This window comes from Dermacentor variabilis, chromosome 5 (genome assembly GCF_050947875.1).
Source record: "Dermacentor variabilis isolate Ectoservices chromosome 5, ASM5094787v1, whole genome shotgun sequence".
In the NCBI taxonomy this organism is placed as follows: Eukaryota; Metazoa; Arthropoda; class Arachnida; order Ixodida; family Ixodidae; genus Dermacentor; species Dermacentor variabilis.
In genome coordinates, this window is record NC_134572.1 from 78,307,363 (window position 1) to 78,321,302 (window position 13,940).

The 13,940-nt window shown below is 46.3% G+C and overlaps 1 protein-coding gene across 1 annotated transcript; it reads right to left on the minus strand.

Annotated features, from left to right (window-relative positions):
* Nucleotides 1-1,493: 1,493 nt before the first annotated feature.
* Nucleotides 1,494-13,174, minus strand: LOC142583581 (signal peptide peptidase-like 2B). The gene is made up of 9 exons (XM_075694070.1): nucleotides 13,107-13,174; nucleotides 11,526-11,863; nucleotides 8,411-8,507; nucleotides 6,973-7,168; nucleotides 6,420-6,491; nucleotides 4,610-4,754; nucleotides 4,389-4,466; nucleotides 4,009-4,163; nucleotides 1,494-2,617 (listed from the first exon to the last, which is right to left on the minus strand). The coding sequence occupies exons 1-9, from the start codon at nucleotides 13,172-13,174 to the stop codon at nucleotides 2,453-2,455; spliced, it is 1,314 nt and encodes a 437-aa protein (XP_075550185.1). The 3' UTR covers nucleotides 1,494-2,452.
* Between the last annotated feature and the right edge of the window lie 766 nt (nucleotides 13,175-13,940).

Below are 13,940 nucleotides of genomic sequence, written 5' to 3' on the forward strand. Positions count from 1 at the left end.
CTGCCTGACACACGCCTGCTGCTTGCCACGGTGCCTATATTTCCCCGTAGGCGTTCTTCCAACAAGGCGACTGTCCCCGTAAACCACGAATGTGTCAAAAAATGAAAGAACAAGTGGATATAGTGGTGGCATTGTATATCAGTTATTCACCATTTACTTAAGCACTCTTACTTTTCAAAATGAATATGCTTATGGCTTGTGGCCCAAATGCTGAATTAACGTCCAAAGCTGGACGATCGAACCCCATAGCGTTGAATGCTATGCAATGAAGACCGATCGCACTGAATACGGGAAAAACAAGACATGCAACCAAGGCAAGTGGTAACGCACTAATTCGCAGGGAAATGGTTGTCGTGGGGAACTGAAAATTTGCATGTCTGGTTAAAAAGAAGTAAATGAAAAAAAACGAAGTGAAAGTCGCATATGATAAAGAAGGGGCAACCGCACGAAACTGGAGAGTTAGTTACATGTATTCTTTATTGAGGACGAAGTTAAGGATGGGGGGGGGGGGGGGGGAGGGCAATTTCTCATGCGTGCTGTGTTGCTTTTTCTTCTTGCAAACACCCTGTTGACGTCATGGAAACTTGATATAAGAAACCGCTCGGTAGACTTCACTAGCAAGAGGAACATTTGGCGCCTTTTAGTGCACGCGCCAAAGTAAAAAAAAAAATTAAGATCATGACAGGGATAACGAAGGTTGTTTTGCTGCTTGAACGCTTGTAGATCCCCTTAGGTCATGACTATTAAAGAAGGGCATTGGTTATTGCGGAATAGTGTGGCATCTCATTTGTGGAAGTGAAAGCCCATTAACTCGATGCACGTTGCTCTCACTTCTGGCCTTGTTAGTGCGACTGTTGAGAAATGTGTATCTGCACCACCACTCATTATGAAGACCTTGTGCACACTAAAGGGCCGCGGTGCGTAAAGGGCCCCCGCGGCCCTGGATCATCTGGAACTGCTCACTCGACGAAACGCACACGTCCTGGTGAGAACTCATCAGTCCCTTCTTGGGAACCTGCGAATCACGTCGCATGGCACGTGCAATTTCTCCATTAGATCAGAGCTTTCTTTCTGACTACTGACACCATGAGTATATGTACGGTGGCAACGTGAAACACGGTGCACAGCGTCATCACCGCGGGCAGGGTCTTCACGTTGCCGTCGAACCACCTGGCCTCGCTTCATTGACTCGACATCGTCGGGCAGCTTAAAATTGTTCGAAAATGTTAATGCACACGTGTGTGCGCTAATGTTAAGGCGCTAATTTGTTTGGAGCAGCCTTTCTTTTCCGTCACTTCTTTACCATGCTTGTGTCGTGGTTCAAGCAGGCTGTGTAGAGTTTATCTTCGACCCACTCCCTTCCTTTCTACTTTGTTAGGTCACACTATAGTTTACTAGTCGCGGAGCTGACGCAAATAACGCTTCGATTGCCCAACGCAAATTGACAGCACTCAGTTGTAGGTGCCCCATTTGCAATAATCAGGACTTACGAGGCAACGGACATGAACTTTATTTGAGTCCTGAGGGACTAAGATCTTGGGAAGCCAAAGCCGAAGGCCCACGAAGATAAGTCGGTGGCTCCGCCCACGATGGAATCGGGAGATGAAGTCCCGCCTCAGTGTCGTGGGCCACGAGAAAACAGAACTGTTTTTTCAGCCCATACCTCAGGAACTACAACCGCAACCACAACTACAGCCACAACCACCTCCACCTCGGGAAATAAACCTTTGTCGTTTTCTTACCCTTTATGAACGCATATTGACGACTCTGGTAACACTTTCTGTTTAGAGCGTACCTTGCTTCGTAAATTCAGGTTAGATTAGCCAACTTTTCACAATGTTCCGGTACGTGCCTCCAATCGCAAAAGTTTATGGACCGCGGCATACCATGCACTTGTTTTTATTTTTTCCGCAGCAAAGTCATCTATATCCTCGAACTCAAACTTGCAGCAAGTACTTCCTACTTCCTCTCCTATTCTGAATTCTGAACAAGGAGGATAACAGCATAGTCGATTGAGGTACAGGGGCTACTCAAGAAGGAAAGAAGAGCTGACCCTATTTTTATATAGCCTGGATACGTCACTGCATATTTGAAATTCCTCCCTTGTCCCATCTTCTCGTTTGTGCTGTGTTTCTCTGAAATTTCTTAATCTTCTAATCTTGTTGTGTTTCCATCTGTCGGCCCTTATCTTGACTTCAGATATATAAGAAGTCTGTCTACCTTGGTTCGAAAACACGTGCACGAGAGCACCTCGTCACTAAAGACATAACAAAATATAAAGCAAGGTGTTCCACACGTCAAGAGATGGCTCACTACGGCTACTGTCGGTATGAAGATCAAAGAACAAGCTCCCGGATTCATTCTCCTATTCGGTGGGTATTATTGCCTAGCAGTAATCACGCTAATGTTCGTCACTCTAGCAGCCTAAATTTAGCCCGCCAGAGAGACAGTTCTACTTCGCGTCGTAGGCCTTCTGCGATACCGGCAACGGCACCGCGAGCCACGCGAACAATGGGGTCGTGATGTAGAGCAAGCCCCGGCCCTGGATCATCTGGAACTGCTCACTCGATGAAACGCACACGTCCTGGTGAGAACTCATGAGTCCCTTCTTGGGAACCTGCGAATCACGTCGCATGGCACGTGCAATGTATCCATTAGATCAGAGCTTTCTTTCTGACTACTGACGCCATGAGTATATGTACGGTGGCAACGTGAAAAACGGTGCACAGCGTCATCACCGCGGGCTCATGGTTTTAGACTCTGGGGGAAGTTGTCACTCAACAGAGCGAAAAAAAATGTTTCCTCTAAACGTTTCTATCTGCCAACGAGCTCAATTTTCAACCCTTCTGCGAAAAAGTCACTCGAGTTCCATTGAATCTCACTCAACACTAGCATGCACTACTACACGGTGTATTGTGCACAATTGCAATGTTTTGGAAGAAGCTGGACGTCACTGATTCGCCTCAGCCTCAGTGCTCTTTGCAACTTCGGTCAAGGCCATGAGCAAAACCGGGATAAGGAAGGGGGTGGCACGCCGGGGCACGCGCCCTCACCTGGCCCGGAATTTGTGCACTAGAAATACCGGGCACAAAACGACTTGTGACAACACCCGCCTAGCCCGCCTGCCTCCTGCAGTCAGTAAAGCCAGTGTAATGACGACCAGGAAGTCTAAATCAATGTACGTGTCAACGTCTTCTCAACTGTCTGCACGCAATAAAAGCTTGATCCGGAAGCAGGGCGTCCACTTCCGCAGTCCACCGAAGTGGACTGCGGAAAAAGAAGCTAGTGCTACAAGCTTCAGTGACGCTGCATCTCGCCAGCAGAACGTTTTTATTTTCAGAAGCTATGGTAATCGCGCCACTGTGGACATGGCATGCTCAGTACTCGTCAGTAGATCGAGGCTTCTTTTATCACCATGAAATGCCTTCAAGACACTAAGTGATAACTGTAAAGGCGACGCCTCTGTCATTAAACGTATCTTCTAATCTATTCTCACCGAAATTAGACGCACTCTGCAGCGTGCCACACTTTATGTTAAGTCACCAAAACACAAGTCTCAGCCATTCATGAAAACAACTAACATTCGAGTACGCTCGTTACAAATGCTGCCTTCGAGCGTTAAGCAATGATCCCTGGAGCCTATTACCAGCACACCTCCTTACCTCCTTAAGCGGGCCAGGGCCATTGCCGAGGATCTCGAAAGATTTTCCTCGGGCGATGGATGGCAGCCTAGCCCCGGGCACCAACATCAATAACCGTTGGACAAATAAAGTTTATTCCAATCCTATCCGATCCTTACGTCGCATTGTCCACCGGTTAACTACAATTAAAGAGGCAAATAACTTTCTTAAAACGTCCCAATAAATTCTATTTTGTTCGCAGCCCCTTAGGCACTGGTTCCTATGTCTAAAACCGTTGCTCATGTTTTGTATTTATGATGTTAAGCTCACATTTGCGCATGTGGCTAATATATTTTCGCGGAATAAACTTGTATTCGGGATTGCTTACGAATTCTCCATTCCAGAAGTTATTCAAGTCACCGCGACACCAAGCGAGCAGGATGGTGGGCAACAATACGCCAGGAACGAGGTAGAGAAGTGCTGGCTGACCAGTGTTCATGAGGTGTCCCATGAAGAACGTGAACACCAAAGATGCGCCGTAACCTGTGAATATTTGAAAATAAACGGCAGCAGGGAAAGGCTTCCCGAACTTCATCGACGTGTAACCGTAGAATGTAGGTAGTTCAGAATTGCTTCAAGAGCATAAATCTTTAAGTGCTTTAGTTGCTCCCCGACACCTAAGCATGCACTTGGAGGCAATTACGTTGCAATTACCTTTCCAGAGAAATGGAGCCAGAATTTCGAACCTAGCCTTAGCTGGGCACTTACATGTAATCGCGAGCAGGAAGTACCATGATCTATTCTTGACGATGACGTCGTAGGAGCGGCAGTAGGCGATAGCAAAACCTAGAAGGTGCGATACAAAATACAGCATGGAGAATGGAGGTTCATGAACTACGAAAGAGGATCGTGAAGCATGCGCGACTGCCCGCGTAGAATCACGTAGGATTCATGTAAGTCGTCTGGCGCTACGAAGCTGGTAGAGTCACCTGGAATCGCAATGTCCCCGTAGCCCAGCATCATCGAGTTAGCTCTGCAGACGGTCGCGTCGCCGGTGAAAAACAGTGGCACGCGCATGAGCACGGGCAGGTCTTGCACGCCTCTCGCAACGCTCTCCATCACGCTCAAGTCTTTCTGCGCAGCAGAAAAGAAGCAACACAAGCAATGTTGCCGATGAACTGGTCGCCCACTTGAATAGACGCCGTCTCGGGGAATAGAAGCTTATGATTATAGCGTAAGAATTTGACCCGTAAGGATGGTGCACCATGGAGCAACCACTGCATGAAATTTAGAATTGTGTTGCTCCTACGTCCTTGTATTGTGTTATTCTTGTGTTGGGGTCTCGGGTGTTGCGTTCTTTGGCGTCCATACTACAAAGACAAGTTGTTGCCAGACCTTAAGGAGCCTGCAGAAGTTCCTCTGCGTGGGCTGGTTGCAATGCTGGGACAAAGGAAGTTTGCTGAGCGTATGCATCGTACTGGCGCCTATTTTACGCGGACTAGAGGGGAAAAAAATGTGCAGGTCTCACGCACTGTGGGAATCGACGTTATGCGAAGCATTGTGCAGGCACCTGGCCATCCAGCATTATTGTTTGTGGTTTGGCAAAGCGATACCAGATGGACCAACGTGTTTGTCTGCACTGAGTAGTTTCATGTGATGCATGTGTGTGGGTCGCGAGCGTACGCATGCGCGACGACAGCCGCACGATGATGACCGGACCGGGTTGAAGACGATCGTACGGCGGCAACAGCACAATTCCTACTCGGGTCACACGACGTGAACTTACGGCATGGTGACTGTTGGGTTTGATATGGGTAGCGGACGACGGCGTAGGCGAGAAAAAACACGGATTGTGGCGTCGTCAGTGACTTCGCGCTATACAGTCGTAGGTACCTATGGCAATGTCGTACGGTGTATGCTGAAACGACGATAGCATTTGTACTCCGGAGAAAAAACGTTCAAACGGGATTAAATTTGGCGATCATGAAGTCGGCACAGATTCTACGTAGCGCTACCTAGCAGAAAGTGGCGCGGGACGCACGCGCCCAGTATGGTTGAAATAACCAGCTGGCTTTGGAATGAGAGAAGTGTGCAAGGAGGAAAAAACGCGATTGTGTCCTAATTAGGCACCGGGTCGCTGTGTTCGACATCATAGGTTCGAATTCTGTGTCGATCACACATATTCTTTTTATTAAAGCCAGGTGAAACAAAAGCCTACCTAAATACCGCAAGGTGCCAAGAATGAGGCAAGGAATGCTTCGTGTTACAAAAAAGTACCACAACCCTTTTTGTTTCGTCTTTCATTGGTCCTGTCGCTCCGTTGTTTCTTCTGCGAACGTTGCTCAACTAACTAACCATACTTTGAACTCTTGTAGAAACACTTCTCCCGTCTGCGTAAAGCACATGCTACTATAGCGTAGCCTTCACTACAAAACCAACTAGCTCAGCCTGCCACCCTTAATCGGGTAATTATACTTTTTCTACTTCAGACATTTCCGTGCCATTCATCCAGTTAATTTAAATTGCATAAACTTTTACATGGCAATACTGCTGCTGAATGAAGCGCCAGAGCGCACTTTGTCATGAAGCATGCACTCAATTAAAGAAACACAAAAATGTGGAAGTCATATCTTGATTTCTTTAAAAAATGTGTGATGCTCCGTGCTCATAAAGTATGGGAGAGTATTTTTACAGCATATTTTTAACAGAATTTCGCAAGCACCGTCTAAACTTTGTAGTCTTACAGGTAGGAAGTCAGCAGCATTCATAACTTTTTATATGCGTCAGTCGCCCACTTACCGAAATTAACGATGTGATGAAAACCATAAATATGTCGTCGAAGAAAATGAGGATGGATATGAACGTAATAATCTGCAAGAAAACAAAGCACATTTGTGCTGGTTTGCGCAATGAAGTTGCACAGTCATGCAATGCGCCACTCCCCAACGACAGCATGTGCATTTAAAGATGTGCGCGAGCGTCCATGGGTCTCACTGACATCAGCCACAAATAAATGCTATCTTTCCCTCAGGCGCATTCTCTTAGCAGATTGATACTTTCACGACGCAAAATATAGTGTGATGGGACTCAATCCAATGTCCCAGGAAAGAAATATTTGGGTAAAAGAAAAATCATACAATATTTTCCCGCTTATACGATGCGCATGTGAAACCTGCTCTTTTGCTTTTCAGTTATGTGCTTTGCTTGAAATATGCTTCATTATATACACTTAGTTTCATTGCTGCAGCCCATATATTTACGATTGGCGTGCATTAATGAACTTTCAGTTTGTCGAACGGCTTTTTAAAGTCATCTGAAATGTATTTAAAACAAGCTTTAGATGGAAGCACACCTTGAAGTTTGGCAGGTGCACGCATCGCAAGATGTTGAGGGCAAAGCTAGAGCCCAAGAAATTCTGCAATATCCAAGCGTGGTAGGCCTTGCGGAAGACGACCCAGACTAAGGTGACGCTGATGGCGCACCATATGGCCACGTGGTGTCGTATCTCCATGCTTTGCACGAAGCACGGAAACAACACGTTTGGCATCCTGTGCAAGTAGAAAAAAAAAATAAGCCTGCTTCGTGGTAGCACGTGACGACGTTAATGGGCAGCAAAAAATAAAAAGGTTCACGAGTTCTCAAAACAACGCAACAATTACGACCACTTACTTTCAACTCCGCAAACATTTAACGTGGTAACGTGGGTCAGTTGCTGGCTCTATTTCTGAGAAGTGCTCACAGTGCCAAAAAAAAACAAAAAAGACACAACAGAGATACTATATCATGTCCTGCGCAGTCTAGCTTACGTTTCGTGCCCGTTAACTCGCGTGAACAACATGTCACTTAAGTCCGCAATTTCTACGATTTTCATCGAACCAGACCTCTGCTAGAATTTTCGCCACAGAAGCTTTTACGATGTCTGTGCACATCTAAATGGCATGGCCTGGGTCAACAGTACGCGCATGCGCACCATGGTAGATTGCTACAACAGAAGACTACCCACCTGCGCAACGCTTACTTGGAAAGTATATGCATACCTAATAACCATGAACTGCGGTCTTCTAAGAGCCTCTTGACATGTAATATATTCAACACAAGCTACATTAGGTTAACTAAAAACATGTGAATGTATAAGTCAATTTCAGGCAGATTTACGTTATGGGGAGTAAACGGTGAATGCGATAGAACCAACTGGATAAAACAAAGACCTTGCGATGTGAGTGTCACTCGTTATTCGATCCAGCCCACGAGTCAGTCGAACCTACGGTCGTTCCGTTGATGCCAAGCCATGGCCGCTTTAGAGCTCGCGTCTACCACACGTCAGACGCGCTCTCCAGACCAGCCGTGGTCAAGGAAACGCATTATATTTTTCTGTCAATAGGCGCTGGAAAGACGATATTCATCCAGCAGGGCTGCAGCTTTATCGGCTCATAATTGACCTCTTCCTTCTATCTTCGGAATTCGTTCATACTGGTCACGATCTCTCATCTTTGCGAAGTTTTGTTGCCAAATGTTAGAATATTTTCACCAGGATCCTACTGAAAATTTCATATCGCGTACAGGCATATGAATGCTTTATATATGAGATTCAATTTCGCGTGCATTCACATTGTCACACGCGGTAACAAAGTGACCCCGAAATGGCTACCGCCATAGAAAGCAAAGGTGCTCATAACCATAAATCGACCATGAAGGTCCATCAGTAATTACCTTAGGATGCATGGAACAGTTGCCTGGTAAATGTTTTAATTTGCTAGTTCACGCTATAGATATAGAAAAATAATCCTTACCGCATACTGGCGCATGGTATCAGGAAGGCCAGGGAATTGAAAATGACGATTAATGACATCGTCGATCCCAAGGCGATGCACCCGACCAGGAGGGGCCCTGCATGAAAGGACGAAATCAGCCTTACTTTTGAGTGAGTATTTACATTTTCATCAAGTATCGCAGCCCGAGATATTGCAATATTTAGGTGAGCTATTATTCGGCCGTCCTAAAACAGAACGAATGATTATGTCGTTTTGCTGGATTACGCAGTATTTGGAAAATTCCCCTGTCGCAGATAGCCCAATTCTAGTCCTTGATCTGACTCACTCGTAAAGGCGGACACAACATGAACGACAAATTGAAATGTATATATAATTGGCTAATAAAACCCTACTAATTAGGTTCTTAACAAGCTACTTCACGAGACATATTGCAATTTGCAAATTGCAGCCGATAAGCGCACGACGCGTATCTGGTTGGAACGAAATATAGGATGATACCAAGTTTCGAAATATTAATTCCAGAACCGTGCGAAGAAATACACTGGCGCTCTAGTTGTCTTTCGATGCATACAATGGCTTTAGTTTTATTTTTATTTTTATGCAAGTGGAACAATGCACATTTACGGCAAGTTTTATGGCGCATATCCTTGCTGCTGCTAGCTTGAGCGCTGCAATTTCACGCTATCTTCGCACGCTGCGGCACTTTATTCAACATTTAATTTATTTTCTTTGTTTTCAATACACTGCAGACCATCTGGGTCCAAGCAGGAGTGGCACACAATATATGCAGTACAGTTACACTGGTGTCGCATACAGAAAGCGACGAACACAATGCAAGTTTAGAAACAATTCAATGCTGAGCACAGTGTAAACAACAGTGTCAACAATACAGTGTTCCCTCTCGTGCGAAAGCACACAAACCCAATACAAAGTGGGAGAAAAAATAAGTTTATAATAAACTGTGTAGTCCTGCTCATTACCTTGTGCTGGTGATAGTTTATCCATGTAGTACTAATTCACTATTTAGAAGAAATCAACATCTCTGATTTCTTTAGCAATGTTTCAAAACAGAGTTTTTGTGAATATTGTTGTGACTTTTAGGTAGCCGCATTGTTGTGGCTAGTTCTTGAGGAGTGCCTGAGCGGTTCAGGTAGATGCTCTGTTCTGGATATCTTATAATGCTCATGATATAGAAGATACAAACATTAATTTTGGAAATTATTCTACGTTGGATCAAGACAATGAAGTCCGGCTTTTTACGCAGAGCGGTAACACTGGTACACCTGGAACTTTGCAAGAGATTTTGGCGTCATCTGCTTGTCTCCAACAAAAGTTTGTTTTTGTGAGAAAACTGAAAATTAGCGAAAAAGTTTTAAGAGAGCGAAGCAAGCACGGTTGAATGAATATAATGAGTTATTTCGCAAAAATGACAAATAGTGATGGTCAATTTAATTACCCACAATACTGGAAAGCTCACCTGCCCTCTGTGGAAATCCACAAAACAGTTTTTATGCTTACCCAAGCGGACAGCAACGCTGAAACTTCTGCACGCTCAATGCTGTTTGTGACAATCATTCGTTTATTCAGCCTCCAACCACACCGCGATGATAGTCAGGTGCACCGGGTGCTTCATGTGTCTCGTCGAGCTAGCCACAGCCGTCTTGCCACAGCCGTCAGGGCATGAAGTTGCCATAATTAGGGCCAATAAGGCAGAAAATTGGGTGCGGCGATACTACGTAATGAAAAGAGCCGCTGGTCAATAAAAAAAGAAATCAGAACCCTGCCACTATGTGAATATTGAAGACCAGCGAAGCTGTATTGCTCAATAGCTATAAGAAGGTCTATGTGATCATTATGCTATATCTGTTCAATAAAGGCCCAAACGCATAACTTCCCTGTTTGCATCGTCTTTCTTTATGTTTCTTTATGTTTTATTTCAGCGAAAGCTGTATATGACTAAGCTTCCGTAGATATTGGGCGTCCGCCAACAAAAACGGACTTAGCAATTTCTACCAAACCCATACGGGTTCAGTGCAGAGGCGCAGAAGTCAAAATGCGGAACAGATTACAACGCTCGCCGTGAACAATAGCGTGACGCCGTTTTCGCAGTATATAAGTAGCAGAGGTATCGGCGCTGAATACAGCTGCGTTATCGATGGGACAGACACGTATTGTTCGCACACCCGAAGAACAACATACGTATGAGGAGCGCCGGAGGGAACAGCAACGAGAATGTAAACGGCGCTGGTGCGAAACGACCACCGACGAAGAACGTTCCCGCGATCCCGTAAACGAAAGCGACAATTGCGAGCCCGGGCACCTCCGAACGAACAACGACGCCAGACTCGCAACGCAAGAAATGACAACCATTCCACTGTGCGAAGATGGAATGGCAGCGAAAGCACTTTGCTTTTCGTTTGAGAGCTTTGAATATCGTCAGCTTTTGCTGCCATTCCATCTTCACAGAGTGGAATGATTGTCATTTTTTAATTATTTTTTTACTTCTTTTTACTTGATACATGTACACTGACGTTTCGACGCGCGGGTCCCACGTGCGATTTCTCCCCGCGTGCCCACTCTCACGCTTTGTCCCCTCGTCTTGAGAATGAAGCTCACAGACGTCGGACGACAGCGCTTGTTTCCTCTTGTAATCTCTCTCTTTAAAACCAGCCGCCAGCGACAACACCCGCACGTGACGTCACTGCACTAACCCTTTAAAACTAACACGCCGAGGACGACGAGGCCGCCTTTGACGAAGATAGGTCCTCCTATCGAAACGTTGGCCAGCCTGTCTGAGGCACTGCATCCCTGTTTACAAACTTTATACCACAGTGTGCTATTCCATCTGTCAGCCCCTTTCTTGTTTTTGGTACTTCAAAGGCACGTTACAGGTCCTCGAGCTCATAGGGGTATGTGCCATTGAGCGTGGACCCTTTCTGCACTTTCACCAAGATCGGCCCACATGATCTCTTCTTTTTTTTTGTTGCCAACATCTCAGAAATTCTTTTTCGAGATCCTAGCCGTAGACAGGTTCGCTGTAAAAAGTTGTGATATGGTGGTTATCTGCGCCAGTGCACCCCTTTGATTTACCGGGGGTAGATTTATTGAAACAAAGTGCGGAAATGCGACTCACACAGCTTGTTAAAGAAGTAGTAGAGGACAAGCAGGTTCACCGCCAACATCAACACAAACAGCGTGAGGAGGTTGCAGTCGACAGGGCACTCGGCGAACGCGATCTCCTCGTCGAGCGTTTCGTTGTCCGAACTGGGGAAGTCGTGGGCACATTTCGATGACGACCGTGCCCGAGCGTCGCGGTGGTGGTGTTGCGACTTGGAGGGCTCTTTGGTCGACGTCGCAAACGCCGGGCGCGACGCCGTGGAGTCCCGCCCGAGCGACGTGCGGCTTGGTGCAGCGTCCGCTTCGCTCTGCTGCTTGCCCTTAGGCTCGGTGCGTCGGTGCTGGGTTAAGTAGCTGCGAGACAGGCAGGCACGTGCAGGACGCAGTAGCGGCGTTTTCAGAAGTACCGGCGCGTGCACGTCGGTAAAGCGTAAGGATTGTACTCAACACGTGCGTTTCCTCGTTATTTTGTGAATGCATTTCTGACGTAATCTTGAAGCAGCGTCGACCGAGCGACGTCCACTCGCACAACACGACAACCGCGCATTTACAACTGAAGAAATGCTTATCTCCGTTTATAAGCTTTCTTCTATAGCTACGTCGAACAACTTTCGCCCCGAATTAACCGGAACAGCGTGACACCTAAAATACGCTGGAAATGTATTTCATGCGGCTGCCGCTCAAGGTGTCGATGACAAAGACAGGTAAGCAAATAATTCAGGTAGTCGAGGCTGTTATCCGTGTATCCAGTATCGCAAAACAAACTGCACACATCGCACCCGTCGTGCACGAGTGTCCAACAGCGGCAGGCACCAATCTCTCCTCGGGTCCGCACTAACATGCCATCTGCCTTCAAAAGTTTCTTTTTAGTTCAATGGGATTATCCAAGTGTGCAAAACATAGAGGCACTAGCGCACAGCTAGGGTGCTTTACAAAACAAGCAACGGGATTGATTTATGACTTTAGCGGTGTCGCGCGTTTTGCACCATTTCTCCACTCGTCCCTCCTCTTTCGTTGTCTGCCCTCGCCCGATTTATTATTTCTACTTGCGCCACCTTCAATAAGGAGGAGTAGGAGTGATAATATTGGCTCAGAGACTGACCTCTGTGCCCTTTTCTCAAATAAGTTATCTCTCAATTGCTAAAACTTTACAGACAAATTTAGAGAGCCCAGATAAGACGCATTAACACACCTGTGCTAATTTACCTCCTCTAATTGACTGTATTTTCAGTTTTGCAGTGTTTTATGGACATACAATGCATTCATTGTATGCGATTCATTTTTTCTGTATTAAGCGCTTTCAGCGTACGTGCCTCTACTACTGTAGTATATATAGCATATCTATCACTCTTACGAAAATGTTGTGATGGTCTCGCTCAGTCATGTTGCTGTGCATACCCACATGGACAAAGTCGGAACCCTTGTTATATCATTTGCGTATTTCTTTATAACACCTCTTCCGTTCGAAACGAAATAATTAGTTAAAATATTCCGATACATGTGACCTTAGCCGTTTTATAGACGTAAATAAAACGCACGATTCTCCTCCGATGCAGGCAGATGAGAGTGCGTGGCGACAGCTCACGTTCCCACTCACCAATGCAGGATCCACAGCTTCACACCTCCGCCCCCCGTGACATGCCTCCTGACATAATTTGGTGTCATAGTGCAGACGAAATTCGCCTGCCAGAAATTGAGTGTGTACGGAGCGCCTTCTTCAGCCCGCTTAGCTTGATGCCATCATGGGCCTTCCCTACAGCCAGAAGGTGCTCTGTAAGATCCGCAGCTTCACACCTCCACCCCCCCGTGACATGCCTCCCGACATAATTTGTTGTGCTGCAGACGAAATTCGTCTGCTAGAAATTGAATGTGTACGGAGCGCCTTCTTTAGCCCGCTTAGCTTGATGCCATCATGGGCCTTCCCTACAGCCAGAAGGTGCTCTGTAAGATCCACAGCTTCACACCTCCGCCCCCCGTGACATGCCTCCTGACATAATTTGGTGTATATAGTGCAGACGAAATTCGCCTACTAGAAATTGAGTGTGTACGGAGCGCCTTCTTCAGCCCGATTAGTTTGATGCCATCATGGGCCTTCCCTACAGCCAGAAGGTGATCTGTAAGATCCACAGCTTCACACCTCCGCCCCCCGTGACATGCCTCCTGACATAATTTGGTGTACATAGTGCAGACGAAATTCGCCTACTAGAAATTGAGTGTGTACGGAGCGCCTTCTTCAGCCCGATTAGTTTGATGCCATCATGGGCCTTCCCTACAGCCAGAAGGTGCTCTGTAAGATCCACAGCTTCACACCTCCACCCCCCCGTGACATGCCTCCCGACATAATTTGTTGTGCATAGTGCAGACGAAATTCGTCTGCTAGAAATTGAATGTGTACGGAGCGCCTTCTTTAGCCCGCTTAGCTTGATGCCAT